Genomic DNA, 17,272 nt, shown 5'->3' with positions numbered 1-17,272 from the left:
AAAAATGAGCAAGTAATAAAATTCAGCCTAATCCAGGTCCAGGAAATTTTTTGGCTTTGAAAATGAATTTTTTCCTAAAGGAAATATAGCTTTAAATTTTATAATAGAAATAAATTAAAAAATAAAATTTTAAATTCAATTTTTAATTTTATTTCTAAACAGTAATGTTTCTTGTAGACTTGATACTTGTTGAAATTAGAGTATGAGAAAACTAAGACATGTTAATTTTATTTAGGATAAGCACAATTATAACAATTTACTGAGTTTACTTTTTTTTGGTGGGGGATATCTCAATTTAGGTTTTGCAAATTGATGATGTGACAATAAAAATCAGTGCTTTAAAGGCAATCTTTGACCAATTGATGACATTTGGGATTGAACCATTTAAAACTAAAAAACTTAAGGCCCCTCAAAGTGAAGGTGCAGAATTAAACAGTGATGCTGAGCAAGAGTCAAAAGAAGCTGAAGAAGAGACTGCTACAGCTAAGAATGTTCTGAAGCTCCTTTCTGATTTCTTAGATAGTGAGGTAAGAAATAATCATAGCACTATGATTATGAAATATTTTCAGTTTGTATTTGTTTTTGCTATTTATATATTTTCTTTTTTTAATTTTGATATTTAAACCTGACTCAAAACTTTTTAATATGCTATTTTGAATATCTTACTTAAATTTCAACTATCACTTCTAATATATACCTGCCTTTCTCACTATATATACAGAGGATTGACATGCAGAGTAAAATGAAATGACTAGTGAAGGTTATTTACTGTTTTTCCATTTCCCCCCCATGGTTTATGGCCCTAAAAATTACCCCAAGAGCCTTAGGAAATAACTTATAACTTACTTTGGGTGGGTGGTAGGTCTAGCTTAGGGTATGGATTGGATCTCCTTCCTTAAGATACTCTTGAGCTGCATTTTTATAATATATATATAAATATTTAATTTTTTCATTTTGAATCATTAGCCAAGTGATATACTAACTTCCTGTTGGGAAGGGTCCAGTACCCTGAGCTTGATACTCTAATTCAGATTCTTGCCATTCAACTTAACATGAGTTACTATTGCTATTGGATATGTTTCTTATATTTAGAAATGTAAATAAAACAAAAGGTGCACATAGGCTTTGGAGCTGTAGGCTTGTGTTCTGGTTGCACATGTGCAACACTCAGATAAGTTGTTTACTGTCTATCCTGTTCCCTCCTCTGTTAAGATGAGGATAATAATGTTTCTTTAATTTGACTGTTCTTTAATTCATTCAATGAGTGTGAGTGGTAATTATGTGCTAGTCAGCAAACCCTCTTGAGAGTACAGTACTAAATGAAAGTTTTTGCCTTCATAGTTGTTGTGACCACTGAATAAACAACCACCACTTATTAATGTCATCAGCCTTTGTTTCTTCTCCCTTTTTAAGTTTTGAAAAATTTTTTGAAATATCTCTTGAATTTGCTCATTCCACTGTTTTCAGTTCTGTGCTTCTAGATTGCACTTGCTCTTTCATTCCTAGATTATAACCTGTCAAGATAATTTTCCTTAAATCTCACTTAAGTCATGTCTTCCCACCTTTTCAAAAATCATCAATAGCTCCTTACCCTGTATCACTAAGCTTGAATCTCTCTATCTAATTTTCATGGTGCTCTAACCTGACTGCCAAGCAACTTATTTTCCATTAATAATAATAAATGTTAATATTTATTGAGCATTTTCTTTGTGGTAGGCACTATCATAAGAGCTGTACAAGCAGTATTTCTTCATTCTTGTGACTGTCTTATGTGATAGCTACTTATATTATTTCCTTTTTGTGTATGAAAACAGTGAGTCACAGAGAAGTAACATGCACAGATAACACAGCTGGGTTGTGTCACGTGCTTGAAATTTCATAACCTTTTACTGAATGTTCTTGAGACCCAATAGCCAGTATTCTTAACCACCACTCTATTCCTGTACCTACACACAAATACCAACATATTCTTTTTTTTCCCTTTTCTTCCTAGGTTTTTTTTTTCTTGGAATGTCTTTTCTCACTTACAGACCTTGTGTTTATATCCTACCTATTATTTGTACATATTACCACTCTCACTCAGGAACTTTTGTTTATAGGTGCCTTCTCTGATGGCAGGGACTAATTATTGTTAAGAATTTTCTGTCTTAGAACAGTTAGCACTATGCTAAGTATTCAATTACATATTTTGTTTCTTGGCTTAGCAAAGTTTCTTCTCCTTGTTTCTTTCGTTTTAAAAAGTTTTTAAGGGAATTTAAGTTTTCATGTGTAGGCTATAGATACTTCATTTAGCCTTAAGTTCAAAGGGTTAAAAATCTTTTGTTGCCTTTAATAAATTCATAGCAGCATGAGTGATTTTTGAGTATAGTATAAATAAAAATATTGTAGGATGGGCTACATTTTAAAGCTTAAAAATGAAATCCATTAAAATTTATCTGCTAATGAAAGTCGATTTTTTAAGGTGTCTGAACTCAGGACAGGAGCTGCAGAAGGACTAGCCAAGCTGATGTTCTCTGGAATACTGGTCAGCAGCAGGATTCTTTCTCGTCTTATTTTGTTATGGTACAATCCTGTGACTGAAGAGGATATTCGACTTCGACATTGCCTTGGGGTGTTCTTCCCCATGTTTGCTTATGCGAGCAGGTATTGATTTGTATTGAAAACTCAAAATCTGACTTGAAGTCAAATTCAGGTCTCCCCATGAGTAATATTTATAAATGTCATTTTGTTGATAATTTGTTTTTTTAACTTGAGTGAATGAACAATGAAATGAGAAGAGCTTGATTTTTTCTACCTGAATTATTTTTGGCTCTTCCCTAGGTAGAAATATATTTTATCTTGATGGGATGAATCTTATATATAATATTCTTAAAGAATCATGTTTCTTTTCCTCCTAATATACTATATACTATTCTGTCAGCATACTTTCAACTTGTTTTTCAATAGGACTAATCAGGAATGCTTTGAAGAAGCTTTTCTTCCAACTCTGCAAACACTGTTCAGTGCCCCTGCATCTTCTCCTTTAGCTGAAATTGATATCACTAATGTTGCCGAGCTGCTTGTAGATTTGACACGACCAAGTGGATTAAATCCTCAGGCCAAAAATTCCCAAGATTATCAGGTGGGTGAGGAGTGAGCCTATGAATAGCAAGGATGATGGCAGGCAGATCACTGTTGTTTCGAAAAAATATAGATTGAGAGTCAGAAATTGGATTTTGATCTTGAGACTTCGGATCTTTAAGGTGGTACAAGGCACAAAGTAAGACAATTATTTGGAAAATCAGTACTGACATCTCTGTTACTGACAAGAAGTTACCAAAAGTTCATCACTCTTGTACTGGCTATCAACATTCCAAAATAATGGCCTAATGTTCTCCTTGAGTCTTCAAAATGTTGCCTTACTTAATATGTGCCTGATACAAGAAAGAATTCAATGAATGAAATGGCCCTAAAGCTTATTTTGGTTTTTAATTAAAGTAGACAAATCAACTACAAACTGACATACAAATTAAACTTAAGCTGGGTTTTGAAATCCTTTAATGTCATCTGATCAAACTTGTTACTACCTTGAAAATTAATCTGCTACTGGTAAATTGAAAGTATTGCACTTCTATCACTTTAATCGACATTTAGTGACTGCATACTCAAGTCACTATATTGTATGCTATTAGAAAGATAGGATTATAAAGAATATTAAGGCAAATTATGGCAGGAGTTGAGTCATACAGCTCTTAAGTGCTTTTAGTAGTTTCAGTCAAGACTCATGTGGTATGATCGATGTGTATAGTATTAGTAGATTAAAAAAAAAACTGTATAACACTGGATTAGGCTTCGTTGGGATTTGGAGAATGGTTTGGGAAGAAAGGAAAGGTATTTTAGTAAAGGTGGTACATGTAGCTGGGGTCTTGCAAGGCACATTAGATAACTATGAAAAAATCATTCTGGCTTCCTGAATGGGACTATTTGGGCAGAAAGCTGAAGCAGATTATAGAATTCTTTGAAGGCCAGGGTAAGCAATTTCAAGTTTGCTCTATTTGCAGTGATTAAATGGCAGGCTTTTGATGACAGAGTTACAGTGAAAGTGTTAATTTGGTGTTCATAGTGATGGCTACATGAGGTGGATTGGTGAGCAGATGTTAATAAAGAGACTGTTAAAAATCTATATAAATGAGAATTTTGAACTAGAGTAATAGAAACTGAAATAGAAATAAATATATGGGTATAAAAGCCTACAGGAAGAGTTTTTAAGCCTAGGAGGAAGAGCTTTGAGAGGTAGGAGAGATGGAAGAGTGCAAGTTCCTAAGTATGGATGACAGAGGACCCCAAAGGAACTGTTAACAGAATAGTTTATTGGGGAGTACTCACTCAGGATCAACATTTGCGGGAGGAGTGAGGGAAGTACACTGGGGCAGAAGGAAAAGTTAACTGCCATGTAGTTAAAGGCCCCAGCTGATCATCAGGAGTTCAGAACTGGGATGGCTGTCTGAATTGTCCAGAATTGAGGCAAAGGAGGCTGGGCCATTTCACTTGTACATCAACTAGTTATTGGATATAGATTGATTCTGGGGGAGGTGTGGCCTTGGGCAGAACTCACTGTCATCAGTCTGGATCATTTCTGCAGCTGGGAACTTTTAACCAGGACACTTGGAGCTACTAGGGGAATTGAGGACTTTAGTCCTAAAGAGGACAGATTTGGGTCCTGTACCACAGCATCCACAACAAAAAATCAAGAAGGGGAAGTTCTTTTGGGGGGATGATGTTAAATTTGGTTGTAGGCATTTTGCCTTTGGGATTATGACTAGATAATTAGTTGGGAATGTTTGTTACATGTGTAGGACTGTATTTTAAGCATACCTATTTACAAAGAATTTTTTCTTGATTTTCTAGGCCTTAACAGTACATGACAATTTGGCTATGAAAATTTGCAGTGAGATCTTAACAAGTCCCTGTTCACCAGAAATTCGAGTCTATACAAAAGTTTTGAGTGCCTTAGAACTCAGTAGCTATCTTGCAAAAGATCTTCTGGTTCTACTGAATGAGATTCTGGAGGTAAAAGTAGTTGTAAATTATTCTTAGTGTATATATATATTTATCAGGTAGAATTTACGTGGTTTTATTAAATTATACATGTTGTTTCTTGACTCAGACATTGTGACAAGTTTATTGCCTGTTTGAAGTAAACATTGCTCTTGTAAATTTTGAAAATGTTTTCAAAAACTCAATATTGGTCTATAAGTGTTTTGAAAGAAGTTTAGAAGATGTCACATTTAAAATACATTAATAATATTTTCTATTATAGCAAGTAAAAGATAGGACATGTCTGAGAGCTTTGGAGAAAATCAAGATTCAGTTAGAAAAAGGAAATAAAGAAGACTGTGACCAAGCAGTAGCAGCAGTGCAGGATGCTAAAACGACTACCATTATTCAAAATGAAGATGGTAATGATATTTTAACCTGAATAGTTTTAAGATTCTATTCCTTTCAACTTTACTAGACACATTTTTCTTCTCCTTTAACATGTGTGACTAATTTTCAGAAGTGATGGGAAATTTCTTTCAATTCCCTTGGAAGACAGAATTACTAATAAATGTTTATTCTACATTTCTGGTTTTTTAAAAAATGTAAATTTCTTACCTAATCAGCATGAGTACTATCTTTTTAGGAGTGTTTTGCTTATTTTTCAGTGTTCATATTCTTTAAAGATTGATTTATTGTAACTTTTTAATAGCTGTTAATGGAATTATCAGTTTGTTTTATGAAAGGTAGATTTGAAAAGATCAGTTAAAATACTTCATGAGGTGATCTTCTATTTACATTGTTGTATTTTTTCCTTTAATAGAAAAGAATAATGAAGTATATATGACTCCTCTCAGGGATATAAAATCAACCCAAGCATCAAAATCCAATCAGCAAAAGACTAACAGAGGTAATATATAGACTGATTCATGTGTAGCTCTAAGCTTTATAACTTTTCAAGTTTGTCTTCCAATAAAGTATTTCCTTTGTAGTTTTCCTTATCTTTGTTTCATAGGGATAAAGATTTTTAAATGTCTTAGGTATCCATTACTTTCAATTCTTTTAGTTGATATCAGTTTTTGCTTTGTTTCTAAAAGATAAAATTAATGCTGCTCTTAGGTGCTTTTGACTGAAAGACATATGATATGAAAGATCATATTGTAAGTGACTATTTGGGTTAAATTAAGATTTAGTCAAATGATGATTTTTATCAGTTGTTTGTTTTCTTGCCTTTATAGATCTAAGAGTTTTTGCCCCGTTTATTCCCCTCAGTATTTTTCTGGACTTCTCTTTTCCTTCTTTTCCTCTTATTTCATATTTTCCCAATTTATTTATATTCCAAGGGATATACAACAATAAGGGAGCTGTTAGGATCAAGTAAATGTTGAATATTAGGGCATCACTTGGAAAAAAATCTGAAATTCAAGATCTTTTAATTACTTTATTTTTACAAAAGTGGTGCATGCTTATTACAGAAGAATCAGAAAGTATGTCCAAGCAAACTACTTAAAGACTGCCGATAATCCTATCCATGAACTAACCACTATTTTAATCCTTAAAAAATATTTTTGTGGCCCTTCTCTACGCAGATTTAACTTTTTTCCTAAAATGGAATCTGCCGTAATACTGTCTTGTAACCAATCAGTTATTTAGACACAAGTCACTGGATATTATTCCCAGTTAGTTCCATATTGTTGGATGTTTTCTCGGTGATAAATGAATTAGAAATTTAAAAACAAATTGTGGGAAGAAATCACAAAATGTCTACATGAGTGAGTGGACGATATTTTTGACTAATTATATTGAACAACTTGGTTTTGATCAGAATACTTTTAGATGCTATACAGAACCTATACCCTTTTAAAAAAATGGCCCAAACTTCCTTTATACAAGCTGTTTTATTCCTTATCATAAATGAGGAATATCACAGGCCACACTTTATTATCCTACTTCTTCACTTTGTTTCTAGCAAGTAGAATTTTTGCAACTCCCACTATATAGTTTAATATTCTAATTTTTACATTAAAATATATTTCATAACTCTAACTGGCCATGCATATGTTTGAATATTTCACAAGATGCCATTGCCTGCTTACTAAAGTTCTACTTCTTTAGAACCTGTTTATGGGCTTACTCTTCCAACCTTAATTTTCATTACTTTATTTTATAGAACATATTATTTACATGATTCTGTACCCAACTACATTGAACTAAATTTTGTCTCATTATACTTTGCTCATAATTTCCATATTTTCCCTTACCCAGACTTAACAGAGCTTGGAATAGAAATTAATATAAATTTTACTCTTGCTTCAGTTCCTTTTCACTATGTAGTTCATAATTGGTAACCTGGTAGTAGGGAATAAGGAATAAATGTATTGATGAGGGAAAATAAAGGTACTGGGTAGCCCAGAAACCAGATTTTAAAATGATAAGCAATTGATAGTAAAGTTTCATAATGAATGATACCACCTTCAAGGACGGAGAAAAGTGACAGCTTCAGCTGTGGTGAACAGGAGACGTCAGACTGCTGAAACTGATTCTGAAAGGTATTCCATGCATGTCTATAATATAAAGGCCCGTCTTCTTTTATTTTGTCTAAAAAGAGAAAATATTGTCGTTTGCTTCTTCTATGAATGAGAAACTCAATATATATTAACATAGTGAAAACTATAAATGACTAGCTATGTCATATATATATACTAAAATTCCATTGCCAAGAGCATATTTGACTCCCTATGACTTGTGTTTTTGTTTATTAGCTGGCACGGCCTTTATTATTAGGTAGTCATCTTCAGTAATATTTTCTCATTTAATTTCTATTTCTATGTATTCTAATTATGTGGCCCTGTATGTATGTCTCCTCTAAATTTGATCTTGAATTACCAAATTTTTGAGATAACATTTTGGTTTTCTACTTTTACAGTGATAGAATAATTCTGCTTATAATTTAGATACATTAGTGGTTTGTGTGGCAGAATGTTTATTTTTGGTTAAGTTATTGTCGGAAGTTGAAAATTTGTAGCTGTTATGCATTTATTGGTAAAACTGGTATATTTTCAATACATATCTTTAAGTTAAGTTTTGACTAAATATAAAGTGCCATTTTTGGGAAATCTGCTCTCAGTATTTTAGAGTTTAATTGCCTAAATAACAAGGATTAAAAATTTTTTCACTCGACTTACAGAAAAAAAGTTGATGGTTGTTACAGTCCATTTGCTTCACTGAAGCAATGTTGGGACTTTTTTTTCTGTATAATACCAGTTCCCATAACATATAAAAATTTTTGCTAGGTTTACCATGATGCATTTTGCTGGATAGCCAGTAGTTTTTGGTTATTGAGATTTTAGTTTTTAAGTTGAGTAAATGGAATCAGGCTATCTGATTACACACTGATAGAATCAGTCAGAAACAAAAAAGAATGTTTTATTTATAAACTGTGGTTTTAAAGCTTGTACTTAAATTGGTGTATTTTTAACATCTGTTTAGTGATCATGAAGTTCCAGAACCAGACTCAGAAATGAAGATGAGATTACCAAGACGAGCCAAAACAGCAGCACTAGAAAAAAGTAAACTTAATCTTGCACAATTTCTCAGTGAAGACACAAGTTAGGAAGAGAGAAGATTTTAAAATGTCCTTTAATATTATGCTTAATTCTTGGCTTGAATTAAAGTTACCCTTGTGTCAAAATCAGTACAAAAAGCCTGGCTTCTTGTAAGACTTTCTGCTGTGTGACTCCACATTGTTTTGGCCTGTATTGAACATTAGAACAGTCTCAGTGTGGTCCAAGGAGCACCTGCATAAGTCAGACAGACTGTTCAATCAAAATCTGAGGTGGCCCAGGAATTTAAGCTCCTGTAGTGATTCTTATGAGTGGTCAAGTTTAAGATCATGGCACTGTGAAAAACTAAAATATTACTAAAACTCTAGTAGCTTGCATTTGAGCAGATCCCAAATAGATGAACACATCACAGAACACATTTAAAAAGTGACCTCTCAAGGACAACTGAAGTACCACAAACTGAATTGCAGGGGGTGTAATTCCAGGGAGGAGGAAGGGTTCAACTAAATAAGTCCACTAAGGTGGAAAAAAACCTCAAAATTGACTAGGGAAAGTAGGGAGCCTGTCTGAAATTCAAATTAAAACATAGATTTGTATGCAGTTTATCTTGTGACTCTGCTTGGCCTCAAGTTCCTGGGCCTCCCTCCATAGGACAGCACATTAGTCTATGATATTAGAAAATTAAAAGACATTTGGTTCTGGCTCTGGCATTGTGACCACCTATGTGATTCTGGATCCCAGCTTATTAATGAGGTAAGATTGAAAGAACTTCAGGCTAAGAAATGGGAAACCAAAATTCTAGATTCATTTCTCCTTTGTGCCACATGGAGTTAAAATATTCTTTTGCTCTGATCCTTACTTTGATCCTCTCAGATGAAGGGTTTATTTAGATCAAATGATTCTTAAGTGCTCTTCTAAGTTTTTTAAGGAAATGAACCAAAGTACCCATCACCCAATTTCAAGTTATCATTTTCATAACCTTCTTTCACTCTTTCTGTGCTGAAAATAATTTTGATAACGCGATACCTGCATGGATGATCTCTCTTCCTAAAGCATTTGCACATGGAGCCCTAGTTTGCTTATTCTTGTGCTGATGTTTCCAGTTTGGGGAAATATCAGCATATACAAATTCTGTTATAAAGTTGGTTTTTTGGGTTTTTGCATAATAAAAGAAATATTTTACTGTTAATAAAAAAATACTAGTGAGAATGACTGGAAGTCATTTTTATATATTTATGAGCACTATTTCATCACTGTCAATTCATGTCATCTTCTAAAATTGCACTTGCCTTATTTATGAAACTTAAAATTGCATGAAATCAGTACTCTTACCTTCTGTAATACACAACTTAAAAGCCCAACGAAACACCTTTTCTCATTAATATTCAAAATAGTAATGTCCTAACAATGGGCCTGTTTTAATAGTCATTGTGCTTTTTTAGGTTTATTTACCAGAGGCCATTTGTTTACAGTGATGGACTTAGATGGAGCTAAATAAAGTAAGATGGCTGGCTTTTCAGAACCAAATTGCTGTATTACATACATATGTGCTCTGTAGAACTCAGAACTATAAAAGGAGTCTCAAAGTTACAAAGCAAAAAAATACTTGTAAAACAAAAGGAAAAGACAGATATGGTGATGCTTAAAAAAATAAAAAACTGATGATTCTTTTTCTTCCTTCTTTTGGCTCTGTGTCTTTTCCTGTGCTTTAATTTTCTTATACAGGTCTAGATTCATCCCTGTCATTTAAAAGTTATTTAGGGGAGGTGGGTAGGGAGAAACAAGAATTTAAAAGGTATACAAAATAAGCTATGAGGAAAAGTCTTTAGAAACCTAAGTTAATAAACTAAATCCCATTTACCTCATGACCAGGCTATCTAAAAGGAAAGAAGCCATGTTTTGATAAACTTATATGGACCACCATACCAAAGTTTACTTTCTTTGGCATGAGAAGGTAAATCTAAGCACCAAATCTTTAATATTCTTACTACTGAAGTCTTGGACACAATCAGGTAGCCATTGCTGAAACTACGCTTTTCACTATTAGGGTTAAACTTGAGGACTATATTGCTTTTAAAAGATATCCCTTGAAACTTTAAATAAATGAATAGATAAAAGTCTGTTTACCATATTTCATTCAAGACTGGTAGCCCAGACAGTAATTTTGTCTGCAAGATATGGAGGCATAGGTTTACTAAAGAGTAATTGTACAGTTGTCCCATAGCTTTTACAGCCCACAGATTAAAAGAAGAGAGAAAAATAACTGCTCAAATTCTCCTAGAAATGGAAACATGCTTTTGGATGATAAACTGATTGATTTTTCTATACATATATAACTTTGAAAGAGAGATACTTCCAAGACACCTTTTTCTTTACCAATTTGCTTCGAGGTAGTTGGTATCCACCTACTATACAACTGTTAATAGGTCAGGTCATCATCACAAATCTTTACAATACTAGATTTCTAAATCACATAATGCATTATATTCAAACGTTTTTGCACAGAGGTAAACCAGGACAATTATGTCTTTAAACGTAGGGTATACAAAACTCACAAAATGTCATTAAAAAGAGAAACATCAAAATCCATTTGTACTACAAAGTTCCACAATGGTCCGGTGCAAAACATGTAAAAAAAATATATAAAGAATATAATCAAAATGATTAATGCTAATGATTTAATATAAAGACAAATCACAGGACTAGAAATATTTCAAGATCTATTGATAAATGCTTATTCTGCAGAAAGTATTGACGTACAAAATGATAGTGCAAGAAGAACTGCAATCTATTTCTCTTCACTTTTGAGATTTTGGTTATGAACTGTACAGCTCGCTAGAGATGCTGCTGTCAAATTCAGATTCCATTCAATGGGATGATTAAGGCACATCTTAATGGGGCTCAAAGGGCAACTTGATGTATTCCCATCAGACAAATTCAATTTCTCATCAGTTTTCATTTGTAGCATGCTGGAAAAAAAAAAGTTTAAGGCATTTTAGTTTTATTTTAATTTCAAAGATATCAGCTTCATGAAAGAAAATTCAACAGTTTATTGGTTGGACCTCTCAACATTGGAGTACACAGCACTTATCATCCTGAGTACCAGGGGTTTTTTGTTAGTTCCTGCCATCTTACCAAACTGAACTGAATACAATGAACAGTGCCAACTGTAAGCCAGAGGTCACTCAGATACCATTGGGGGGAAGAAAAACTTCACTGCATGAGTGGTATTAGTATGTCATTTAACCTACTGAACCTGGTAGAATTCAATCCTATAACTTGTCCTTTAACCTAAAGCCACCATGAAATAGAAAGGAATTAGCCTTTGTTGAATGTCTACTGTATTCCAGGTACTTTCACACCCATTTTATCATTTAAATTTCACAACCAAGCAAGTTCTACATACTATGATAGATGATAAAAGGGAATCTCAAGAGAGTTATGTAAAAATATGCCTGAGGTCACACAATCACCGGGCTGGAAGTGGAACACAGGCCTATTTTGACTCCAGAGCCCTTGCTCTTTACATTTTTGCTTGGTTCCTAGCTCTGAGGTTGCTGATGCACATCAGGAACAGAAAAATTAGTCCTATTTTGATGGTGGAAAAATGTCACTGTCCATAGTGTATGGTAGTCAGCTCATCAGAACAAATGTGACATCCATAAGATATTTATTCTGATTGCTTAATTCAAAGAATTTCTGTATTGATGGAAAAGTCTTTGGCTTGTTTGGATTTCAATTAGGTTGGACAGATCTCTACTCAGTAACTTTATTCCCTCATGCACACTCTGATCTGCTCAGTGAGCACAATCCCATCTGCTCATGAATGTTTTTCCCACCTAGAAAACTTTCCCCTCCACTTTGCTTAACTGACCACGCCTTAAGGCCTAACCCAAACCCCATAACATCTCTATAAACATATTTCTGGTCTTTCTATCTCGTTTTGGTACTATTCTGGGTTGTCGGCTACTGTTTCATGTGTGATAGTATGGTAACCCTACTAGACCTGAAGGGAGGGATGTTAACCTTATCTCTACAGAGACAAGAAGTGCTGAATATACAGTAGTAGCTCAAGAAAAAACTGATAAACATTTATAAAAATCATACAATGAAACATAGCTAGGTCAGAGTGCTGCTATTTAGACACAGAAATGAGTCCAAAGGGTAGCTAGTCCACCCTGTGACACATGTAATCCCTTATCTTGAATATTACTTATGATAGTGAATTCACATCTTCAGATATGAATCCTTATGTTTTTAAACTACTTTAAAGTTTGCTACACATAAGCTAATTTGACACTTAACTCTGACTAGTCTGGTTGGGGACCAGATCCCTCTTAAGCTTTCTCCATCTATAAGTCTGAGTTATGCTTTATTGAGGAAACCAAGGTGGCCAGTATTTAAGTGATTTGTTAGAAGTGGTCATTGCAGCAGCATCCAGATTCCAGTAGCATTTTTCACATCCCTCCTTGCATCTTCAACCAGCTGATTCATTTGTCATGCAATAAGCCACAGAGTTGCAACCTATCATTCCAAACTTTAACACCACTATCGTTGGCTCACAGCGGTCTCTCCAGGCACATAGTCTCAGTCTCACTGAGTGATGTGGGTCAACTTATGTCAGTATTACAGGTGTCAGACAGTTACACAGACTTCAAGGTAACTTAAAAAATTCCTAATAAAAAATTGCAATTGTTTTTAAAAAGCCAAAACAGAAATATGATTAATAAATTAATAAATCATGGCTAATGTGTGACAGGTGAAAAAAGCCAAAATACAATATTTGTATCAGAAATCTTACCTGATTTTTGAAAAAATTTAAGTTGGTTGCTATTAGGCTGATGGCTCAGGGACTTCAACTTTTTGTTCAAGTTGGCAAAGCTCAGATAAAGCAGTAATGTTTTCTCTTTGTATTTTCTAAAGCAAAAAGGTGTTTGATGTACAGTTTTTGGGAAATTCTAAGGAAAGCTATAAAAATACAATTATATTGAGAGCTTAGTAGATAAGTATATCAAGTGTTAAATTCCAAAAAAAGGAAGGCATGGAGCTACACGTTTTTCTGTTTTCTCTTCGCTATTTATTTTACCAAGTTGTATTCATTAAAGAATATTTTCACACCTGTCTTATTTTTCTTTTCAATATTTAAAGGTAATGTTTAAAAAAGTTTTGTAGAGCAGTGTACTCCAGAGTTGGGTACACAAAGCCCAGGGGTTCATAAGACTATACACACAAAGGGGACGAAAAAATTTTGTCTTAATAGGGAACTGAACTTTACTTGTACAAAATGACATGTTTAATTCATAAATACACTAAGACAAGTGGTGGGTATGCAAATAACGTTTGAGCACCACTGATCTACAGTACACTAGGAAAAGAACAATTCAACCATTTTTTGGGGTGTTGGAAGCAGAGACACTAGAACATTAGAGCTAGATGGGTGCTTTTTAGACCTTTTTCTTTATTTTAAAGAGATAGGGAAATTTAAGGTACAGAAAAATACACTGCCTTTTTTTCAGGGGTTTCTAAAACCAGATGTATCTGGACCAATTTAAAAACCTGAATCTCTGATTAATCTAATACCAGAGCACTTTTCAATTCCCTTTTCAATGCCACAGTCAATTCAATTTAATTATTTAACAAACACCTATTGAGAACCTGTTAGGAAAGCCCTTTTGGGAAGCAAACGAGTTCATGCTCTCAAAGAATTTGCAATCTAGAAGTTATTTTTTTCCTATTTTTTAAAAAAATGTTACATTCAAAAGATGTAAGAGGTCCCCACATATTCCCCAACCCCCAGAGGAGTTATTTATACATAGTCTTTTATATTTGGAAATTAAAAATTTGCCTAGTTAGGTTTGTCATATAGTCATGTACCTTTGTTCCAAGTGAATAATTAGTTCCTCAACTTTTCTTGATGTATTTTTTTTTTTTTAAAGATTTATTTATTTATTTTAATTTCCCCCCCTCCCCTGGTTGTCTGTTCTTGGTGTCTATTTGCTGTGACTTGTTTCTTTGTCCACTTCTGTTGTCATCAGCGGCACGGGAAGTGTGGGCGGCGCCATTCCTGGGCAGGCTGCTCTTTCTTTTCACGCTGGGCGGCTTTCCTCACGGGCGCACTCCTTGCGCGTGGGGCTCCCCCACGCGGGGGACACCCTTGCGTGGCACGGCACTCCTTGCGCGCATCAGCACTGCGCATGGCCAGCTCCACACGGATCAAGGAGGCCCGGGGTTTGAACCGCGGACCTCCCATATGGTAGACGGACGCCCTAACCACTGGGCCAAAGTCCGTTTCCCTTGATGTATTTTTTAAAGTAATTTTTTTCTTTCATAAATGTTTTAGAAATAGGTAATATGTTTGCAAAATTAAAAAATCAGCACAAAATGTTATACAATGAAATAAGTCTCTCTGCTCCTGTCCCTTTCCTAGGGACAACTATTATTACCAGTTTGTCTTATTTTTCCAGATAATCTCTTCACATTGTATTATATACTTATTTGTGCATCAACTCTCTCCTTCCCCTCCAAACAATTAAAACACTGTTCTCTCTATATATTTTTTAAAAGGTAAACATTTCGGAGATTATTTCATAACTGTACAATAGACAAATTTTTAACAACCTCATAGAATTCCATTCTATGGATATACCAGAGTTTACCAGTACTCAACTGAGACATTTTGGCTGTTCCAATCTTTTGCTTAAAATATCAGTGATGCATTGAACATTCTTGTATGTGTGTCTTTAATCATGTGTGCAAGTACAACTATAGGGTTTTGATTTTTAGGAGTTTAATAGCTGAATCAAAGGGTATGTGCTTTAAAAATGTTGACGAATTTATCAAAAATGCCCTTCATGGTGTACCAATCTGTACTCTGACCAAATATGTATAAAAATGTCTTTCTTCCCTCATACTTTTATAAAAGTGTAAAATAAAACTTAGGAATCTTTGAAAATTTGATAGGTTAAAAGTGGAATATCATTATTTTAATTTGCATTTCTCCTAAGGAAGGTTACATATATTTTCATATTTTCAAAGCCATCATTGTTTCTTTCCATGTGTCCTTTGCCAATTGGGATGAATATCTTTTTTATTAATTTTTAAGAAATTTAATCCTTTTTTACTGGAGGTACCAGAGACCTCATACAGGCAAAGCAGGTACTCCACCACTGAGCTGCATCTGCTCCCCCTGCTATATGTGATTTAGAATACCATCCTGTCTCCTTCCTCTCCCCCGTTTATTGTTTTCTACTTATGGTGATTTCATTGTGAATACATTTTAAATATTATATAGTCAATTTATCAGTGTTTCATTTCACAGCTTTTCTGTTTATCATGATTAGAAAGGTGAAGAACACAAATCTGATGTTGCTTTATCTGTCTACATTAAGGATTCTAATGAGAGTTAAGCAATAGTGTATACACAGGGGCCTCTCTAGATAAGTTGGGTAGGAGAATGTAAAGATCTGGTTCCAGTTCTGATAATAGTAATAGTCACCCTTATGACTTTGGAAAAGTAACTTTTATCTTCAGCATAATTTTTCTCATCTGTGAGAAAAGAATTAATGGCATCTTCCACCCTTACCTTAGAGAGTATTTTTATGGTCTAATGAGAACCAATGAACATGTTTTAAAAACCATAGGAGCTAATACAAATGCAATGGTTTGGTGAAAGTGGGCAGGAGGAGGAAGAGAAGTACTCATTATGTAATGTCTCTTCTATCAAACTGATTCTAAAAGGCAAGTGCAGGTTCAGCCAGGAGCAAGGGAGTTCCTGAAATGGTTATCTTGGCATCTAAGTCTATTTTCAATACTTCAAAAATCTCATCAATTCTAAATTAGAGCCCCCTTCTCCATTATCTGAATGGAAGTTTGCATATGGAAAGACTGAAAGATGGAAATCCAAACATCATTTGTGAGTTAATGATTACTGATAATTCTAATTTAAATTTCCGTATACCCACCTCTAATAATTTAAATTGTTTTACTCATGACTGGAAATATTTGACGATTCACTCCTGTCATACAGACACAAAAGCTTTCATATTAGCTAGCCAAGTAGTAGGAAACAAATTTTAGTGTGATGAAGACTGCTCTGGAAAAATAATTTATGAAGCAGTTGCTATATGCCAGCCTTTTCCTAAAAACTTTTATACATTATCTCACCCATTCCTAACAATCATCCATTAAGGATCAGAGAAGTAAAATGACTTCCTCAAGGCCAAACAACTAGCAAGTGGAAGTCTTTGGGGCCCATGATCTTTTACACTATACTACTTACTAAATCTTGGGTGGTTGTAATTCTTTTATGATTCCCTCTTCATGTTAATACCTATTTATCAATTTCTTCATGATACTTTACATGTGAGATTAGTGACAAATTTTGGACAAATATTCCTAAGCCCTATAGCCCTGACCCCAACCAAGAGAGCTGTACATTTAAGATCATTGCATTTCCTCACAGCATTCACCTAAGTAAGGAGCTGCTGCTTTTATCTTCAGTTTCTCAATGATGGGGGTGGGTGTGGATTGGGTGGAACCCATATCAGGGCATAAACTAGCATGTTTGAGAGCTACCATAAGAGTAGTCTTTGTGTCAAGGGTTTCAGTGAACACAAGTTCAGCTTTTGAAAGAAAAGAAGTCAGCAGTTTGTATGGATAAACTGGATTCTTGTATAGGACTTGGAATTTCAATA

The 17,272-nt window shown here is 34.2% G+C and overlaps 2 protein-coding genes across 4 annotated transcripts in view; one reads left to right on the top strand and one right to left on the bottom strand.

The window, feature by feature from the left end:
• The window catches only part of NCAPG (non-SMC condensin I complex subunit G), a 43,270-nt gene extending 33,010 nt beyond the window's left edge, over nt 1-10,260 (top strand). Inside the window, exons 14-21 of one of the 2 annotated variants that reach the window (XM_004474216.3) lie at nt 300-527; nt 2,462-2,643; nt 2,947-3,121; nt 4,888-5,049; nt 5,300-5,438; nt 5,840-5,926; nt 7,496-7,565; nt 8,506-10,260. In XM_004474216.3, coding sequence (XP_004474273.1) covers nt 300-527; nt 2,462-2,643; nt 2,947-3,121; nt 4,888-5,049; nt 5,300-5,438; nt 5,840-5,926; nt 7,496-7,565; nt 8,506-8,629 — 1,167 coding nt within the window. In that variant the 3' untranslated portion in view covers nt 8,630-10,260. The remainder of the gene's footprint in view (nt 1-299; nt 528-2,461; nt 2,644-2,946; nt 3,122-4,887; nt 5,050-5,299; nt 5,439-5,839; nt 5,927-7,495; nt 7,566-8,505) is intronic. The other variant, XM_004474217.5, reaches the window with a different exon arrangement.
• The window catches only part of LCORL (ligand dependent nuclear receptor corepressor like), a 181,217-nt gene continuing 170,389 nt past the window's right edge, over nt 6,445-17,272 (bottom strand). Inside the window, exons 8-9 of one of the 2 annotated variants that reach the window (XM_071217163.1) lie at nt 11,340-11,548; nt 6,445-7,614 (exon numbers count right to left, since the gene is read on the bottom strand). In XM_071217163.1, coding sequence (XP_071073264.1) covers nt 11,535-11,548 — 14 coding nt within the window. In that variant the 3' untranslated portion in view covers nt 6,445-7,614; nt 11,340-11,534. Of the gene's footprint in view, nt 7,615-11,339; nt 11,549-17,272 lie in introns of those variants that run through there. The other variant, XM_058300494.2, reaches the window with a different exon arrangement.

The sequence above is a fragment of the Dasypus novemcinctus genome, chromosome 1 (genome assembly GCF_030445035.2).
Source record: "Dasypus novemcinctus isolate mDasNov1 chromosome 1, mDasNov1.1.hap2, whole genome shotgun sequence".
Lineage (NCBI taxonomy): Eukaryota > Metazoa > Chordata > Mammalia > Cingulata > Dasypodidae > Dasypus > Dasypus novemcinctus.
This window is presented reverse-complemented; position numbering and strand designations above follow the sequence as displayed.